Source organism: Neoarius graeffei, chromosome 4, assembly GCF_027579695.1.
Source record: "Neoarius graeffei isolate fNeoGra1 chromosome 4, fNeoGra1.pri, whole genome shotgun sequence".
Taxonomy (NCBI): Eukaryota; Metazoa; Chordata; class Actinopteri; order Siluriformes; family Ariidae; genus Neoarius; species Neoarius graeffei.
The window spans coordinates 86,324,307-86,344,938 of NC_083572.1; the positions used below are offsets into that span (position 1 = coordinate 86,324,307).

The window sequence follows — 20,632 nt, forward strand, 5'->3', positions numbered from 1 at the left end:
TATATTAACATCAGTGTGTTTTGCATCCTCTTCAAAATATAAGAAAGAAATACAGATAAGCAAAAAAAAAAGAACCAACCACAAGCATCATGTCAGCCTGAAACAGTATGATGAACAGAAACTAAGAACTACTCGCAATTATGCAAATTACTGGCTAATAATTACTGCGCGTGGGCCTACGCATCCATATTCACCATGCTACAGTGTCGTTTGAGACAGCCCTAATGTCTGGAATCTTCCGTGTGGAGGCGACCTCTCTCTCTTTCTTTACTTCGGAACAATGCTGACACGTTCGAGCAAACACCTCAGACGCTGAAAAGAACTAGACAGCTAGAGAGACAGAGTGGCTTGAAAGAACAATTCACACACCCACACACTGGACAGGAAATGGGGGGGGGGGAAGAACCTGAGAAAAATATGAGCAGAATGATAAACGTAATTACTCAGATACGAATCTTTACTCCTGATGCTCACATCAGTAATGTAACATCACTACTGTTTCACATTAAATGCCCCAACCTTACCGTGATGATCCATTTTTACTTTAAGACTGTTTCGTTCAATATGATTTGACTGTGAGGTGAACAGATTTGGATTTTGCTAACATCAGTCAGTGATTAAGACCTTGAGAACCACCAAAGTACTGAAGATTTCATTTGATTTCATTTTCTATACCGCTTTTCCATTGTGGGTCGCAGGGAAGCTGGAGCCAATCCCAGCTGACGTCAGGTGAGAGGCAGGGCACACCCCGGACGGGTCACTAACCCATCGCAGGGCCGACACGGAGACACAGACAGCACTAATGAATATTAACAAGACATTTAGTAAGGGATAATGTACAACGAGCCGGTCATTATTGCGAAATAAACCCTGACAGGGTAATGCAGGACTCCAAGGCAAAGTGGAAGGCTCTTGAATCACCCTGAAGGGGAGCATTTCACAATAATGATCAGCTCGGAGTACATTATCCAGCTGATTACACAGCTACTAATTTGACACAAAATAATGATTTAAAAATTATTTTATTGCTTCTGCTAATGATGCAGTCCATAGTAATATGCTATAACTGGCCAATCAGAATCTAGTATTCAAATGAGCCGTGTAATAATCTGTCTAACAACCACCACAGCTTCCCACTTCTCATACTCTGATGTCAAAGAAGTGCTTTCTACAAGCCTCTCATCACAGACCTGTTTGTCCTGAGCATTCTGTGAAGTGACGTTGCCGATCTCTGTATAGACCCATGGTCATCTCACACACATTCCATATCTTTAATGCAAACTGATTTTGACCTTCATGATATATCCTTTAATTGTAGGGCTTGTGCCAATGTCTGTAACATGTATGTAGGCTATAGAGGTGCTTAGAACTCAGCCTCTGAAACATTACTTCTCTGGCAACGGTTTTGGTTTGGTTTTGACAGGAGACAATAAAATGCAGCACTTGTTTTTCAGAAAATCGCTGAATGCTTTTCCAACTTCTGTTTCTCTTCTGCTGCACTGATTTGCGAGACTGAAGAGCAAATCAGAGAACTCATTCCATTTCAGGACACTGATTTATATTCACAACAACAAGGGTTGACTTGAGCCAACAGTGAATCTTTTCATGTCAACTCAGATGGCACATACACACACACACGCACACAGTGGTGCTTGAAAGTTTGTGAACCCTTTAGAATTTTCTTATTTCTGCATAAATATGACCTAAAACATCATCAGATTTTCACACAAGTCCTCAAAGTAGATAAAGAGAACCCATTTAAACAAATGAAACAAAAATATTATACTTGGTCATTTATTTATTGAGGAAAATGATCCAATATTACATATCTGTGAGTGGCAAAAGTATGTGAACCTCGAGGATGAGCAGTTAATTTGAAGGTGAAATTAGAGTCAGGTGTTTTCAATCAATGGGATGACAATCAGGTGTGAGTGGGCACCCTGTTTTATTTAAAGAACAGGGATCTATCAAAGTCTGATCTTCACAACACGTTTGTGGAAGTGTATCATGGCACGAACAAAGGAGATTTCTGAGGACCTCAGAAAAAGCGTTGTTGATGCTCATCAGGCTGGAAAAGGTTACAAAACCATCTCTAAAGAGTTCGGACTCCACCAATCCACAGACAGAAAGATTGTGTACAAATGGAGGAAATTCAAGACCATTGTTACCCTCCCCAGGAGTGGTCGACCAACAAAGATCACTCCAAGAGCAAGGCGTGGAATAGTCAGCAAGGTCACAAAGGACCCCAGGGTAACTTCTAAGCAACTGAAGGCCTCTCTCACATTGGTTAATGTTAATGTTCATGAGTCCACCATCAGGAGAACACTGAACAACAATGGTGTGTATGGCAGGGTTGCAAGGAGAAAGCCATTGCTCTCCAAAAAGAACATTGCTGCTCGTCTGCAGTTTGCTAAAGATCACATGGACAAGCCAGAAGGCTATTGGAAAAATGTTTTGTGGACGGATGAGGCCAAAATAGAACTTTTTGGTTTAAATGAGAAGCGTTATGTTTGGAGAAAGGAAAACACTGCATTCCAGCATAATAACCTTATCCCATCTATGAAACATGGTTGTGGTAGGATCATGGTTTGGGCCTGTTTTGCTGTATCTGGGCCAGCACGGCTTGCCATCATTGATGGAACAATGAATTCTGAATTATACCAGCGAATTCTAAAGGAAAATGTCAGGACATCTGTCCATGAACTGAATCTCAAGAGAAAGTGGGTCATGCAGCAAGACAACGACCCTTAGCACACAAGTCGTTCTACCAAAGAATGGTTAAAGAAGATTAAAGTTAATGTTTTGGAATGGCCAAGTCAAAGTCCTGACCTTAATCCAATGGAAATGTTGTGGAAGGACCTGAAGCAAGCAGTTCATGTGAGGAAACCCACCAACACCCCAGAGTTGAAGCTGTTCTGTACGGAGGAATGGGCTAAAATTCCTCCAAGCCGGTGTGCAGGACTGATCAACAGTTACCGGAAACGTTTAGTTGCAGTTATTGCTGCACAAGGGGGTCACACCAGATACTGAAAACAAAGGTTCACATACTTTTGCCACTCACAGATATGTAATACTGGATCATTTTCCTCAATAAATAAATAAATGACCAAGTATAATATTTTTGTCTCATTTGTTTAACTGGGTTCTCTTTATCTACTTTGAGGACTTGTGTGAAAATCTGATGTTATTTTAGGTCATATTTATGCAGAAGTAGAGAAAACTCTAAAGGGTTCACAAACTTTCAAGCACCACTGTGTATGTATATATATATATATATATATATATATATATATATATATATAAATAAACTGATAAGCCATAGCGCTAAAACCACTGACAGGTGACGTGAATAACACTGATTATCTCATTACAATGGCACCTGTCAAGGGGTGGGATATATTAGGCAGCAAGAGAACAGTCAGTTCTTGAAGTTGATGTGTTGGAAGCAGGAAAAATGGGCGAGTGTAAGGATCTGAGTGACTTTGACAAGGGCCAAATTGTAATGCTTAGATGACTGGGTCTGAGCATCTCCAAAATGGCACATCTTGTGGAGTGTTCCTAGTATGCAGTGGTTAGTACCTACCAAAAGTGGTTCAAGGAAGGACAACCAGTGAACTGGCAACAGGGTCATGGGTGTCAAAGTTTCATTGATTCGCATGGGCATATGTTCCACAGAAGAGCTCCTGTAGCACAAACTGCTGAAAAAGTTTATACTGACACCTTTCTGTTTTAGCCAGCATTCGCTTTTTCAGCAGTTTGTCCTACAGTAGCTCTTCTGTGCGATTGGACCATATGGGCTAGCCTTCGTTCCCCATGCGAATCAGTGAGCCTTCGACACCCATGACCCTCTCGCCGGTTCACTGGTTGTCCTTCCTTGGACCACTTTTGGTAGGTACTAACCACTGTATACCCAGAACACCCCACAAGATGTGCCATTTTGGAGATGCTCAGACCCAGTCATCTTGCTATCACTATTTGGCCCTTGTTAAAGTCACTCAGATCATTACGCTTGCCCATTTTTCCTGCTTCCAACACATCAACTTTAAAAACTGACTATTCTCTTGCTGCCTAATATATCCCACCCCTTGACAGGTGCCATTGTAATGAGATAATCAGTGTTATTCACTTCACCTCTCAATGATATTAATGCTATGGCTGATCTGTGTGTGTGTGTCTGTCTGTCTGTCTATATATATATACAGTCATGTGAAAAATAAAGTACACCCTCTTTCAAGTCTAGGTTTTAAGTGTCAGGACATAATAAAAAATCATGTGGTCCTTACCAGGTCTTAAAATTAGGCAAATACAACCTCAGATGACCAATAACACATGACATTCACCCTGTCATTATTTATTTAACACAAACTAAGCCAAAAATGCAGTAGCAATATGTGAAAAATTAAGTACACCCTTACTGCTTCCATAGAAATTATGAAGGCAATTAGCAGCCTGGCATTGCTGATCAAATGAATTTGATTAATTGATCATCAGCAAGTGTGGCCACCTCTTAAAAAGCAGAAGTTTTGGCAGTTTGCTGGTCTGGAGCACTCAGGTGTGCGCTAACACAATGCCAAAGAGGAAAGACATCAGCAATGATCTTAGAGAAGCAATTGTTGCTGCACATCAGTCTGGGAAGGGTTATAAGGCCATTTCCAAACAATTTTAAATCCATCATTCGACTGTGAGAAAGATTATTCAGAAGTGGAAAACATTCTAGACAGACGCCAATCTTCCCAGGAATGGACGTCCCAGCAAATTTACAACAAGGTCAGACTGTGTAATGCTCAGAGAAATTGCAAAAAAAACATGAACTACATCTAGGACTCTACAGGCCACAGTTAGCATGTTAAATGTTAAAGTTCATGACAGTACAATTAGGAAAAGACTGCGCACATGTGCCTTGTTTGGAAGGGTTGCCAGAAGAAAGCCTCTTCTATCTAAAAGGAACATGGAAGCATGGCTTAGGTTTGCAAAGATGCATCTGAACAAGCCACAGGCCTTCTGGAACAATGTCCTTTGGACAGATGAGACCAAAGTGGAAAAGTCTGGCGATAATGCACAGCACCATGTTTGGCAAAAACCAAACACAGCATCTCAGCACAAACACCTCAGACCAACCATCAAGCACGGTATTGGAGAGGTGATGATTTGGGCTTGTTTTGCAGCCACAGAGCCTGGGCACCTTGCAGTCATTGAGTCAACCATGAACAATTCTATATACCAAAGTATTCTAGAGTCAAACGTGAGGCCATCTGTCCAACAGCTAAAGCTTGGCCACAATTGGGTCATGCAACAGGACAATGATCCCAAGCACACCAGCAAATCTACAGCAGAATGGCTGAAAAAGAAAAGAACCAAGGTGTTGGAATGGCCAAGTCAAAGTCCAGAACTCAACCCAACTGAAATGCTGTGGCAGGACCTTAAGAGAGCTGCGCATAAACAAATGCCCTCAAACATGAATGAACTGAAGCAATGTTCTAAAGAAGAGTGGGCCAAAATTCCTCCACAACGATGTGAGAGACTGATAAAATCGTACAGAAAATGATTGCTTCAAGTTAATCGCAACAAAAGGTGGTTCTACAAGCTATTGAATCATGGGGCATACTTACTTTTTCACACATGGATTCTGCATTTTTACTTAATTTTTGTTAAATAAATAATGACATGGTGGAATCAGTTGTGTGTTGGTTTACATCTGAGGTTAGAGTTGAATAATTTTAGGACCTGGTAAGGATCAGATTATTTTTTTTTGTGTCTTGATTGGTAAAACCATGTAACTGGAAGAGGGTGTACTTTCTTTTTCACACACATACACACACACACACACACACACACACACACACACACACACACATATATATATATATATAAACCCCAGCATGTTTCCATAAACAGCCCTTTAAAATGACTAATATGACAATTAAGGACAGGAAAAACATCCCAGAGATACTGTACATTGCTCTACCTTGCCTTGTCATGTCAACTAATCCAGGACAAAAAAGGCTTTAGCATGCCAACCATCAGAGAGCTGCTGCATAATTGAGTTGTCTAAAGTAAAGCCGAAGCCTGAAAGCTTAGAGTGACTCAGAGTAGAGCGGTCGAAGCCTTGTGATCTTCATCCACCTCCAATGCTTCTGAATATGACTGAAGTGTAGGTGTAGCTCTGGTGCTTCATGCCTTTGTGAGGGTGTGAGTATCGATCAGTGCGTTGGCTAAAAATGTTTCTAGCAGCAAGGCTAACATCAGTCCTGGCCTCTGGATTTTAAAAGGTTTTGATTAGGGTGGAGGCTGGTGAAACATGACCAGGCATCATCTGATCCACTCTGATTCTGGATGAAGTATTGATTTGCAGGGATCGGCCGGGTCGAGAACAACTGCCGTATTAACACTAACAAAGAGTTATGTTTTGTTTGTCTGGATTTGTCAAAAAGTCTGACAGAGTAAGACTAACGTAACGTATACACACACAAAAACACACACGGAAAAAAAAAAACAAGAAAGACATATCGTTTGTTCTATCACAAATTGTAAATTGCAGCACGAACTCATACATGGTTGGTAATTTGACACAGCAAGGGGCATGTTTCATCTATTACAGCGAGTACAATTATCAACTTTCCCTCTCCACAGGCAGGTGGGAAAGTCATTTATTCCCTCACACTGTGTGTGTGTAAGTTTCTAAACCTAACTCACTCCTCTCTCTGTAGCTCACCTGACAGAAGACGGGTTTGTAGTGCTCAGAAAAGATGTGTGCTAGCTCTTCAGAGCTGTCAAAGTCCACGGGCAACCGCTCCACACACAGGCACTTGGAGTGGATATGCTGGGCCGTGCTGAGCTGGTTGACGTCACTCCACTGCACCATAAGCAAGCGGTCACCCTGCACTTTACCTAGCAGCTCCGAGCGAGCCCTGGAAGCCGAGTCCTTCTTCATGTACTCCACAAAGCCATAGCCCTTGGAGTGGCCTGTTAGCTCGCTGTAGACGAGGAAGCAGCGCTCGATGTTGCCATAGGAGCGCACCAGTTCCTGGAACTGTGTGCCCGTGAATGTATGAGGCAGGTTGGTGACGCACAGCAGTGAGTCAGTGGGCTGCAGCTGGACGCTGATGTCGCGACCACGCACCGACGTCTGGTGCAGTGAGCGGATGGCGTCCTGAGCCTGGTCGCCATTTAGGAGTGTTACAAAAGCTGGCAGAACACACACACACACAGATACACATCAATATACATATAAAAAGACCAGCAGATGAAGGTCAATGCAAAGACACTGAACAGGAATAATTACTGAATGACATAAGAAGGATTGTGTAAAGTATTAAAAAAAAAAAAAACGCCTCAAATGGGTTTAGTCAATTACAAAAAGTATCAACTCACAAACCACGAAATATCACGGTAATACATTAACACCAAACAAGTATCACAAAGAAAAGCAGTTGGTATTGCAAATGTCAGGGAGATGTTCAGGGGATCCCCCATGGTTTGCCACTGGGGCCGCTTTAAATTTTTAATCTTGTTTTACCTCTTCAAGGCTTCTGACATGTCAAAATGTCTCTGAATTGCATTTTAACAAGCATTTCAATCCACATCTGCCACGTCAAATTTGAGCTGCCCTTGTTTTCTGCTTCCTCTCTATTCGTTGTTATATACTTTTTATACACTTTGGAATTTATTTCAAACAACAATCTACAAAGATGTCATGATTGTGCAACCTTTAGTTGCATAGCAAAGTGTTTGTATGTTATGCCTGTCATTTTATACTGACATGAAGAAACAAATTAAACACAAAATGTCCTGGTTGTTCACTGTCCCACTGATCGTGTCATGCTTTTTGGTGAACGGTTTTGTAATTACAGCTGGCAGGTTGCTATGGGCAAAACGGGCTTAGTAATGAAAGCTTGAGAGCAAACAAGACTTAGCATTGTGAGTTCCACTTCTTTGTTTATCTGGATGCTTTACACACAGTCTTTTGTAACAGTGAACAAAAGCAACAACAACAAAAAATACTATGGTGGCATATGGAGCAGATCTCTTCATATTGCTCGTGTTCTATTGTATTCTATCCACATTCACTGGATATGAGCAATCGCGCGCTCTGATTGGCTACTCTACTACTAGGCTATCAGCTCATATACCGTGAGTAGAGAAAGACAAAATGGTGGAGCGTGTTGCTGAACCAACCGAGGACGAAATAAAAACTCTACTTGAAAACAAAACCCCAAAAAATACACAAAAAAAAGCGAGAAAACATGGAATGAAAGTATTTGATGGTAAGAATGTATCTTTTTTATTTTTCAAGAATTCTCATTATCGCATTTTTCACAAATTGCTACTGTCGTTTCGCTGGTTTGTTTACATTCGAAACAGAAATTATTTTGTTGGATGTTTTGTATAAAGTTTTTATTTATCGAATTTGCAAAAAATAACAACAAAAACATACCGTTTCTGAAAAGCCAGTGAACGTGGATAAAATAAAACAGTTATTCCACTCAATCTTGTTGTACATGGCTTATAGTCAACTCTGCGCTACGTGCCTCGTCGGCTATCAGGTCATGTATGACTCGATTTCGTGGAATAACTGTGAAATATCATCCTGTGATGTCCACAGCCACACAGGGTAATATCATCTTACATTCTACCTTTGCACCTTACTAGTTTGCTGCACAGTTTATCATTTACAGTCATCTGTACGACCATACGCAAATAATTAGCACAACACATTTTGATTTACAGTTTATTTGCTTTAACCTTACATTGTTTTATACGGGGTGCACATATTTTAACACTGTATGGTAGAGACAGTGATTTTCCGCTTTGTAATTCAGGATCAGTTTTACTAAATTCCATTTCAACACCGGTTTCAGGTTTTCCTGTATGACACACATATTTTAAGTACTTAGGACTGCTTTAAAACACCGTTTGTGTACGTGTGGTATATATAAAATAAAGAAATACACTTGTAAATTACATTTTGATTTATATTTGTAAAGTTTAATGCAGGGCAGCACGGTGGTGTAGTGGTTAGCGCTGTCGCCTCACAGCAAGAAGGTCCAGGTTCGAGCCCCGTGGCCGGCGAGGACCTTTCTGTGTGGAGTTTGCATGTTCTCCCCGTGTCCGTGTGGGTTTCCTCTGGGTGCTCCGGTTTCCCCCACAGTCCAAAGACATGCAGGTTAGGTTAACTGGTGACTCTAAATTGACCGTAGGTGTGAATGGTTGTCTGTGTCTATGTGTCAGCCCTGTGATGACCTGGCGACTTGTCCAGGGTGTACCCCGCCTTTCGCCCGTAGTCAGCTGGGATAGGCTCCAGCTTGCCTGCGACCCTGTAGAACAGGATAAAGCGGCTACAGATAATGAGATGAGATGAGATGAGAAGTTTAATGCATGCCAAATTCATAAAAATAATCAACATTCTTAAATTTCTTTACAGTGTTTCACAATAAACGGTTTCAGCTTACCGGTCTTCTGCAGAGGAATATCTGCAACTGTACACATTTTTACCAAATCAAGCACAAATTGTTCCCATAGGTCTTTCGATTCAGTTCCCCGAACATACGCTGATTTAAGCGTCACCTGTCTTGGCCCATCGCCGGCATCCGTACCACTGCTAGTGCTAGGCCTTGTCTTGAACTTGGATTCTTTGGATCGTTGGTGTTTCTGACTTTTCAAGTGGTCTTTTATCATGTCAAGGTGCACATAATCTATGGAATGTTGATAGTATTTGCAAAATAAAATACCATTGGCTTCATGTAGTTCATCGGGAAACTGATTCACTCTTGACAATGCATTTACCGTCAGTACAGGTGCTGATCATTTCACATGTTTAAATGCTGGTCCAGTCGCCATTTTTGTTCACTTCGGCACGGCAACATAAATACCGGTCTCTGTATGAAAGCAGCGAAGCTATTGGCTAGGACACCCAGCTCAGATACCAAACAGCCAATAGGCACATGCAATTTATGCACGCTATGGGCGAGCTTCGGAAATCCCCCAACAAAGTTAAAGGTGAAATCCGACACCGTAATGGCTTATTTGATACAAAATATTTAGTTTTAATTTGTGCAAATGAACTTTTTGGACATTCCGTTTCAAATACTGGATTCTGTGTTTTCTGTCCGTTTACTGCAATCGCAGAAAACCGTCGTGTCTACAGTAGGGTTGCGAAAGCTATGCTTACTTGTCACTAACATGTTTCTTTGTTTGAGTTTTCTTTGAGTTACTTTGAGTGTTTGGGCGGTCCCTTCCTGGTTGGGCAAAAGGCGTGACTGAGGGCCGAGGAGACCTAAATCTTGGAGTCTGTTCATTAGGCCGTACCACGTTTCACCATGTGCCCGAGGGGAAGTTTGGCTTTAGTTAGTTTTGCTTTGTACTGTATCTGTTTGCAGTTAGTGTTTATTTTTGTTTACCCCTTGTGTTTTATTTGGTTTGGCCAAGCCACTATATCTGTTCCCTTTTGTTTCATTGTGTCAGGTCAGTTTTGTTCACTTAACGTCATGCCAGATGGCTGTGTCTCAAGCTAAGTTATACTTTGTTGGCCTCTTTTATAAGCCTAGTTATTATAAATTTTGGTCTTTGTCATTTTTTTTCAACATTTTTGGGTAAATAAAACCCTTCTTTTTGAACCAAAATCTCCCGTGTCCTCTTGCCTTGCTGTTTGGTCCCTTACACATCCTATATCATACCGGCAAGTGGTCTAGTGGTTAGCGTGTCCGCCTCTCGATTGGGAGATCTTGAGTTCTACTCACGGCTGGATCATACCAAATGCCATCATAAAAATGGTACCTACTGCCATCATAAAAATGGTACCTACTACCATCTGGCAAGGTACGCTGCAATACAGATGCGAGTGGGGAGTCAAACTCTTGCGGTTACCAGAGGACCAGCCCCCCACTGTAACCCTGGCTATGTAATATAGCCGAGAGTTTATGGAGGGCTATGAAACGGAGATCGGCGCCGCCAAAACGCGCCATGAATGGTGCGGGAAGGACTTTGACATCCTGTATTGTAATATGAATTATAAAGACATTTATACAGGAAACTACGAAGGTAAGAAGCACCAGTAAAATTTCTATTAGCATTATGAAATAATTCATTTAACATGGCCGAGAGGGGAGTATGATTATCCACAAGGATAGACTTATTCCATTAATTACAAAAAAAAGTAAACAGTTAAATACACTATGCGGCCAAATGTTAGTGGCCATCACACCCAGTGGTGGTTCTTCCTAAAACTATCACCACAAAGTTAGATGCACACAATTGTCTAGAATGTCTCAGTATGTTGTAGCATGAAGATTTCTCTTTACTGGAACGAAGAGGCCCAAACCAGTTCCAACATGACAATGTCCCTGTGCACAAATCAAGCTCCATGAAGACATGGTTTGCCATGTTGGTGTGGAAGAACTCGAGTGTTCTGCACAGAGCCCTGATCTCAACCCTACTGAACACCTTTGGAATGAACTGAAGCACTGAATTCACCCCAGATCTCCTCGCATGACATCAGTGCCTGATCTCACTAATGCTCTTATAGCTGAATGAGCACAAACCCCCAAAGCTACACTCCAAAATTTAGGGAAAAGCCTTCCCAGAAGAGTGGAGGTTCTTATAACAGGATGTGATGGTCAGATGCGCACAAACTTTTGGTCCTATGCTGTCACGTATCTCTTTGAAAAGAAAATTGCTGTAAATGTAAAGCTGGGCTGAAGCATTAATGATTACTCTGGAGCTAATGTAGTACTTGGAAAATCCTAAGTAGAGTTCTGTTCATTCTTTGAAGGCTTTAATTGAAGATATGTACATCAGAGGGGAACCGTCAGGGCCTTCTAGGTCTTCAGAGAAGGCCCAAACATATCAGCATTTCAAATGTTACATTTCGTTTCTTTCATTCTTTTTTTACTCAAATATTTTTATTGAATTTTACATGCATCACATCACATATACATATGTGCTCATACATTGTAAATTTTTCAGAGTGATTTAACATAAACATAAATATCCCTCCCCTCCCACTAGCCACACCTACAAGCCATGATTCCTGAGGAGTATTATTCCTGGAGTGTTGTAGGGAACTGCTGGAAGTCAAGTATTGAGTCGCAAGATAAATAAAAAGAATAAAAGTAAAATGAGTAAATAAACACACAAACGGGACGAATAGATAAAAAATAAATAAATAATTAGGAGGCGGCAAATTTAGACAATGACTGATACAGACACTGTAACTGACAGAAAAGAAAAAAAAAGGAAAGGAAAGAGGGGCAGATATCTCAATCCAACTTAAGGTTCTCAAAGTATTTCAGGAAAGGTCGCCATACCTTCTGGAACTTCTTGCTCGAGTCACAAACTGAATAGCGGATCTTTTCGAGGTCTAGACAGGACATGATGTCCCTTAACCACTGAGCGTGTGTGGGCGGGGCAGCATCCCTCCACCTTAATAGAATCGCACGCCTAGCCAAAAGCGAGGCAAAGGACAGCATGAGGCTTTTGGTTGGAGTGAGGCGCGTGTCATCTTCACCAGTGGTGCCGAAAAGGGCAATCAGTGGACTGGGTTCTAGCTCAAGATTAAGAATAAGGGACAAGGTTTGGAAAACATCTCTCCAGTATCTTTCCAGGCTTGGACAAGTCCAAAACATGTGAATAAGCGAGGCCTCACCTCTCTTACATTTATCACATAAAGGATCAACGTCTGAGTACATATGAGATAATCTGGCTTTAGATATACACTACCATTCAAAAGTTTGGGGTCACTTTGAAATGTCCTTATTTTTGAAAGAAAAGCACTGTTCTTTTCAACGAAGATCACTTTAAACTAATCAGAAATCCACTCTATACATTGCTAATGTGGTAAATGACTATTCTAGCTGCAAATGTCTGGTTTTTGGTGCAATATCTCCATAGGTGTATGGAGCACTTGCATGTGACGTCACAGCTGATCCAGATTGTGACAGACGCCATCTTGTCGGTCAAACGCCATATTCCGCCTTCTACTTCTACCTTTTCTTCTGGAAAAACCTACTATATACAATTCTACTACAACGGCTGCGGCTACAAGCTCTCCCTACCTGTGCACGTTTTTTATGTTTTTTGTGTGTATTTTTGCGTGTTGTTCGTCTGTATCGGACTTCAATATCCACTACAACCGTATGGACTTACTGGACATTGGTTTCCAGCAGAAAATGACGGTTTGTAGCGATTTCCATCGCATGCACAACATTCCGGACAAGAAAAAAAAAAAAACATTCCGGACGAGATAGCGAGACCAGCGGGGTCTCCGTGGATTGTTATCGGAAGCAAAGCGAAGGAGGCGGCACCGGGAGCGGAAGCAAAAGCGAGGCTACAGGCAGAGCCGGCCTGTTGACTAAGCTCAGAAAACAGCCACTCAAACCTCCACTGCCAAGCCTCTACCTCTCCAACGCCAGATCCATGTAAACAAGACGGACGATTTGGAATTACCTTATTCTATTATCGGCCGGTCAGGGCTATACTCAATACTTAAGTGACTTACCCATCCAATGAGGATTCTTGTTTACAAGATGCCACATCTGAGTCGCTGACAAATCCTGAATTTCTGTAAAGATAACTGTCCAGAGATTTATAGACACGCAGTGCTTCACCACTGAACAGCGAGGGAAAGTTAATGAGGTAATTATACACGTCTGGGTATTCCGCTGGCAGTTCAAAATCCGGTCGTGAAAACTCCGTCCGGAAAGCCATAAAGGTCACAAATCTGTAGATCGTTTATTTTAGACATCTCATCTCATCTCATTATCTCTAGCCGCTTTATCCTTCTACAGGGTTGCAGGCAAGCTGGAGCCTATCCCAGCTGACTACAGGCGAAAGGCGGGGTACACCCTGGACAAGTCGCCAGGTCATCACAGGGCTGACACATAGACACAGACAACCATTCACACTCACATTCACACCTACGCTCAATTTAGAGTCACCAGTTAACCTAACCTGCATGTCTTTGGACTGTGGGGGAAACCGGAGCACCCGGAGAAAACCCACGCGGACACGGGGAGAACATGCAAACTCCACACAGAAAGGCCCTTGCCGGCCCTGGGGCTCGAACCCAGGACCTTCTTGCTGTGAGGCGACAGCGCTAACCACTACACCACCATGCCGCCCCAAAACTAGTCTGATCCTCTGATATTATCTCTGGTAATATACCCTCTAATCTATGGGCCAAAACTTTTGCCAAAATTTTGGCATCAACATTTAGTAAGGAGATTGGCCTATAGGAGGAACACACTGTTGGGTCTTTACCTTTCTTTACGATAAGACTGATGTATGCCTCATACAGTGTTGCTGGGAGTTTGCCTTGCTTGAAAGAATCTGATAACACTAAACATAGATGAGGGGAAAGTAATGAAGAAAATGTTTTGAAAATCTCCGCTGGGAACCCATCAGGTCCAGGGGATTTCCCAGATTGCAATGAGGAGATAGCAGCAGCTACTGTACCTCCCCCTGTGATATAGGCTCGTCTAACCTAGTCTTATTATCATGGGTAAGTGTGGGGACCTCTAAATGATCTAGGAAATTTTCCATCAGCGTACTGTCATTTGGGAGGTCCGAAGTGTAAAGTCGGGAGTAAAAATTCCTAAATGTGTCGTTGATTTTAGAGGGATCTGAGGTGATGTTACCATCATCCATCTGGATTTTTGTGATGTGCTGCTTTGCTTTAAATCCCTTCAGCTGATTGGCTAGCACTTTACCAGATTTGTCGCCATGAACATGGAACAGACTTTTGCTCTGCAATAGTTGGCGTTCAATTGAATGTGTTGAGAGGAGATCGAATCTAGTTTGGAGTTCCACACGTTTTTTATATAGTTCAGGGTTCTTGATTTGAGTGTATCTTTGATCCATTTCTTTAATTCGAATAGATAGATCTATCCGTTCTTTCTGAGCTCTCTTTTTCATATTTGCGCTAAAAGAAATAATTTGTCCCCTTAGGCTTTCAGAGCATCCCAAATGGTCAGGCTGGTGGTTTCAGATGATGCATTTGTATCAAAGAAAAAGGTTATCTGCTCCTCCATAAATTTCACGAAGTCATTATTGGACAGTAAAGTTGAGTTAAAACGCCAATGTCTCTCTGCAACAGGGAGGTCAGGAAGGGTCATGGACAATACCACTGGGGCGTGGTCAGATATCACTATACTCTGATAGTCACAGGAACAGGCAAATGGGATCAGATGATTGTCAACAAGAAAACAGTCAATCCTAGAGTAGGTATGATGGGAATGAGAAAAGAATGAATACTCCCTCTTGTTTGGATTGAGATACCGCCATATTTCTGTGACTCCATAGTTGTCTAAGAAAGACTGAATAAGTGATGCAGATTTACTCATTATACCAGGGTTAGAAGAAGACCGGTCGAGCACAGGATCGAGCCAACAGTTAAAATCCCCACCAAGTATGAGAGAGTATGAGCTCAGGTCAGGAAGAGAGGAAAAGAAACCTTTAAGAAAACCCACATCATCCACGTTCGGAGCATATACATTGGCAAACACTACCATAGTATTATACAGTTTCCCTGAGACAATAATATAGCGACCATTTGTATCTGCTATTACGTTATGGTGTTCAAAGGGAATATTGTGGTTAATAAGAATGGAGACCCCTCTGGCCTTAGCCTGAAAAGTAGAATGAAAATGCTGCCCCACCCACCGCGATATCAGACGTGAACTGTCAGAACCACGAATGTGTGTTTCTTGTAAAAAAGCAACGGCTGTTCCAAATTGCCTGATGTGTGAAAAAAACCTTTCTCCTTTTAACAGGGTGATTTAAACCCTTGACATTCCAGCTCAGAAAATTTAAGGGACTAGCCGTTCTCCCTAACAGAGAAGATGGGTAGGTAAGCACAGGTGATATCAATACTCCAGGTATTGGTCCCAAGATAACATCTCATCTCATTCATCTCATTATCTGTAGCCGCTTTATCCTGTTCTACAGGGTCACAGGCAAGCTGGAGCCTATCCCAGCTGACTACGGGCGAAAGGCGGGGTACACCCTGGATAAGTCGCCAGGTCATCACAGGGCTGACACATAGACACAGACAACTATTCACAGTCACATTCACACCTACGGTCAATTTAGAGTCACCAGTTAACCTGACCTGCATGTCTTTGGACTGTGGGGGAAACTGGAGCACCCGGGGGAAACCCACGCGGACACGGGGAGAACATGCAAACTCCGCACAGAAAGGCCCTCGCCGGCCACGGGGCTCGAACCCGGACCTTCTTGCTGTGAGGCGACAGCGCTAACCACTACAAAACCATGCCGCCCCCCAAGATAACATAATAAACTCAAAAGAACACAGAAAGTATGTGTGCGGCCAGGGCTTTTACAGGCTTCCAAAACAGTGTAGGTTCTGAAAAAAAAAAAACACCCCCCCCTTCCCACAACAAGACAGCTGCCAAAGAACATAGCAGCAAGCTCTTCAAAACTTCCATTATCCACCTAACAGAATTCTTCCTGTAGTACCATCTTCAGCTCCCGCATTATTATTCAGAACATAAACTGCACTCCTATGTTAACATCTCTTTTTAAGAACACAACCCTATAGGAGGAAAAGCAGCGCCCCAGTGGGTCTCATGTGGCCTTGAATAATGTACAGAAGACTACACATATAAATGGTTATTAAAAAAAAAATACCAGTGAACTTTACAGTGTTATTCCTACCACAATAGAATAGTCCGTTAAGTTTAAAGAAGAGGAAAGTACTCACACCGCCGCTGCTTTAATTGTCATGGTAACCTTGACTCTGACGGCGGAGGCAGAAAGACCTCGCCGCCAGAGATAAGGGGAAAAACAAAGTATGACAGCGGCCAAACAAAGTAGTTAAGAACCACAATAATCCGTCAGCCACAGTCACTAAGCAGTCCTTTATGATGTGTGCGAAACACTTGGGAGGCCGTCGACATATCTCCGTGCCTCATCCGCCGATCACAGCCACTTCCTCTCCCCACTGGAAAGTGTGATATGGAGCCGAGCGGGGTACAGTAGTGAGGGCTTGAGTCCTCGGTTGTAAAGCTCCGTCATTACTTTCCTGTATTTGGCGCGCTGGCTCAAAACTTCTGGGCAGTAATCCTCCACAATACGGATCTGCTGGCCATGGTAGTCCAGTTTCCCCCTCCATCTAGCCTCACGAATCAGAAGATCTTTTATCTGGTAACGGTGAAACCGAAGAATGACCGGCCGCGGTCTCTGTCCCGGGGCCGGTTTGGGTGCCAGTGAACGGTGGGCTCTATCGATCTCTGGCGGGGAGGAAAGCATCTCCTTCCCGAAAACCTCACACAGCAGATCAGAGAAGAATTCCATGGGTCGCCCTCTTTCAGTAGTCTCCGCTAGGCCAAGGATGTGTAGGTTTTGCTGTCTGTTCCGTCCTTCCACATCGATGACTTTAGTGGTTAGCTTGGAGTTGTTTTCACGGAGGCTGGAGCAGACATTTTCCAGCTCACTGACGCGTTGGCTTACGTAGGTCCTCAGAAACAAGCTCGAGTGAACTCAGACGCTGGCCATGTTCTTCTACAGTGGACCGAACTTGGTCGAATTTCATTTCCAGCAAGCTGAAAGAGGGCCTCAAGTCTGTAGCTAATGCCTCGCGGTGCTGGTTCAGTAGCGCCGAAATAGCCTCCATCGTTAAGGTAGTCGACGAATCGTCCTTTTTTCCGCCTTTGCCACTCTTTGAAGCCATTTTAAAATAGGTGCGAGTGAAATAAAATAATTGCACAAATTCTTCAATACTTTGGTTGTGAAATAAATGGTTGAAGGAGTGAAAAAGTTTGAAACGAGCAGGAGCACGTGTGCGTTGCGTCTACTCCATGCGGCTGCCACAGGAACTCCCCATTTCTTTCATTCTTTAATTGCTTTCATCCATCCATCCATCATCTGTAGCCGCTTATCCTGTGCAGGGTCGCAGGCAAGCTGGAGCCTATCCCAGCTGACTATGGGCGAGAGGCGGGGTACACCCTGGACAAGTCGCCAGGTCATCACAGGGCTGACACAAACAACCATTCACGCTCACATTCACACCTACGGTCAATTTAGAGTCACCAATTAACCTAACCTGCATGTCTTTGGACTGTGGGGGAAACCGGAGCACCTGGAGGAAACCCACGCGGACACGGGGAGAACATGCAAACTCCACACAGAAAGGCCCTTGTTGGCTGCTGGGATCAAACCCAGGACCTTCTTGCTGTGAGGCGGCAATGCTAACCACTACACCACCATGCCGCCCCCAATTGCTTTCATTCTTTCACAATTTCATTATAATTATTCTCTTCTAATTCAGCCCCATTTTCTATCAAATTTGCTTCAGAAATGAAAGGTTTACTGTCCTGAAAACATTAAAATCTAGTTCTCGGGGGCGTCGTGGCTCAGGCGCCATACCATAAATCCGGGGACCCGGGTTCGATTCCGACCCGAGGTCATTTCCCGATCCCTCCCCGTCTCTCTCTCTCCCGCTCATTTCCTGTCTCTACACTGTCCTATCCAATAAAGGTGAAAAAAAAGCCCAAAAAAAATCTAAAAAAAAAAAAATCTAGTTCTCCAATGAGATTTTTTGTTTGTTTGATGTCTTTAGGCTGAGAAGAGTTTAGAGCTAGCTCACTCATTGGTTAGGACTTCATTGCCGGGAAAGAAGGCAATGGCAGTGTATGTTTATGTAAGAAGTGACACATAAATTAACCAATCAGAATTTGATTTATAGTGGGAGGGACCAAAAGTGTATCGCCCTTAACCTTCTCGAAGGCCAACACTCGCTGAACCGTGAGTCGGCACTGTCAGCGCAGCAAGGACGTCACCTTCCAGCCAGTGTAGCGCTCATCAGTAGTGTTAGCGAATGCTAATAAAGCAGTCAAGCCAGTGCGATCAAGAGCAAGTAGCACAGGCTAACGACCGAGAAACTAAGGTGGGGTTTACATTAGACCGTATCAGCGGATCATCAGATTAACGGTTTTAAAACGATTAGTGTGCACACAGCAACGCCAATACACGATTCGCCTGCACACAGCAACGCCAATACACGGATACGCTCGGCTCCGCAGGCATCCTGCGCTCCAAATCACTCCACCCTGAACAGCGAGTGCCCTCTGGAGGGTGCGCACTCCGGCCCTGCGCAGCTCACAGAGCACGCGAGTGGAGTGCACGAGCAGTGATTTGGGACTGAGCCGCTGTGTGTGTGATCTCAGTGCATGTCGGGCATACGCGTCACTTACCACTTGCAAGTGGAAGGATGGCAAGCCTAAAGACAATCATAACTACACAATGGGCAGTATTTGCATCAGTATTTGCAGTATTTTCATACTTTTATACTCTTTAATGAAAGGTGATACAAGGCGGAAGTCCGCGCCGTTTTTCAGCAGTCGCGTCACATGACCAACGCCAGCGAATCAGGAAGGTGGATGTCACAGTGACGTTGTCCAATGACGACGCCAGCTAGAGCTCAGCACAGCGTATCCGCATATCCGCGTATTCTCAATGTTTACACAGCACCGGACCAGACACGATCTAGATTGATTACGTGGACGCTGGCGGATTCCCGTTTCCCGGCGTTTCCAGGCGTTTTAATGTAAACGGACAGTGCATCCGCGAAGAAAACGAGACAGATACGGTCTAATGTAAACTTGGCCTAAGATTTCCGTCTCCAGACTCTTCTTCCACACACACTCGCCACAGTATTTTTCAGTCAGACTTACAGTGGTGCTTGAAAGTTTGTGAACCCTTTAGAATTTTCTATATTTCTGCATAAATAGGACCTAAAACATCATCAGATTTTCACACAAGTCCTAAAAATAGGTAAAGAGAACCCAGTTAAACAAATAAGACAAAAATATTATACTGGGTCATTTATTTATTGAGGAAATTGATCCAATATTACATATCTGTGAGTGGCAAAAGTATGTGAACCTCGAGGATTAGCAGTTAATTTGAAGGTGAAATTAGAGTCAGGTGTTTTCAATCAATGGGATGACAATCAGGTGTGAGTGGGCACCCTGTTGTATTGAAAGAACAGGGATCTATCAAAGTCTGATCTTCACAACACATGTTTGTGGAAGTGTATCATGGCACGAACAAAGGAGATTTCTGAGGACCTCAGAAAAAGCGTTGTTGATGCTCATCAGGCTGGAAAAGGTTACAAAACCATCTCAAAAGAGTCTGGACTCCACCAATCCACAGTCAGACAGATTGTGTACAAATGGAGGAAATTCAAGACCATTGTTACCCTCCCCAGGAGTGGTCAACCAACAAAGATCACTCCAAGAGCAAGGCGTGTAATAGTCGGCAAGGTCACAAAGGACCCCAGGGTAACTTCTAAGCAACTGAAGGCCTCTCTCACATTGGATAATGTTCATGTTCATGAGTCCACCATCAGGAGAACACTGAACAACAATGGTGTGCATGGCAGGGTTGCAAGGAGAAAGTTACTGCTCTCCAAAAAGAACATTGCTGCTCATCTGCAGTTTGCTAAAGATCACATGGACAAGTCAGAAGGATATTGAAAAATGTTTTGTGGACGGATGAGACCAAAATCAAACTTTTTGGTTTAAATGAGAAGCGTTCTGTTTGGAGAACGGAAAACACTGCATTCCAGCATAAGAACCTTGTCCCCTCTGTGAAACATGGTGGTGGTAGTATCATGGTT

The 20,632-nt window shown here is 43.1% G+C and overlaps 1 protein-coding gene across 3 annotated transcripts in view; it reads right to left on the bottom strand.

Annotated features, from left to right (window-relative positions):
* The window catches only part of raver2 (ribonucleoprotein, PTB-binding 2), a 271,860-nt gene that overhangs the window by 194,038 nt on the left and 57,190 nt on the right, over positions 1-20,632 (bottom strand). For all 3 annotated transcript variants that reach the window (XM_060919929.1, XM_060919928.1, XM_060919927.1), the window contains exon 3: positions 6,713-7,185. In XM_060919929.1, the coding sequence (XP_060775912.1) occupies positions 6,713-7,185 (473 nt within the window). The remainder of the gene's footprint in view (positions 1-6,712; positions 7,186-20,632) is intronic.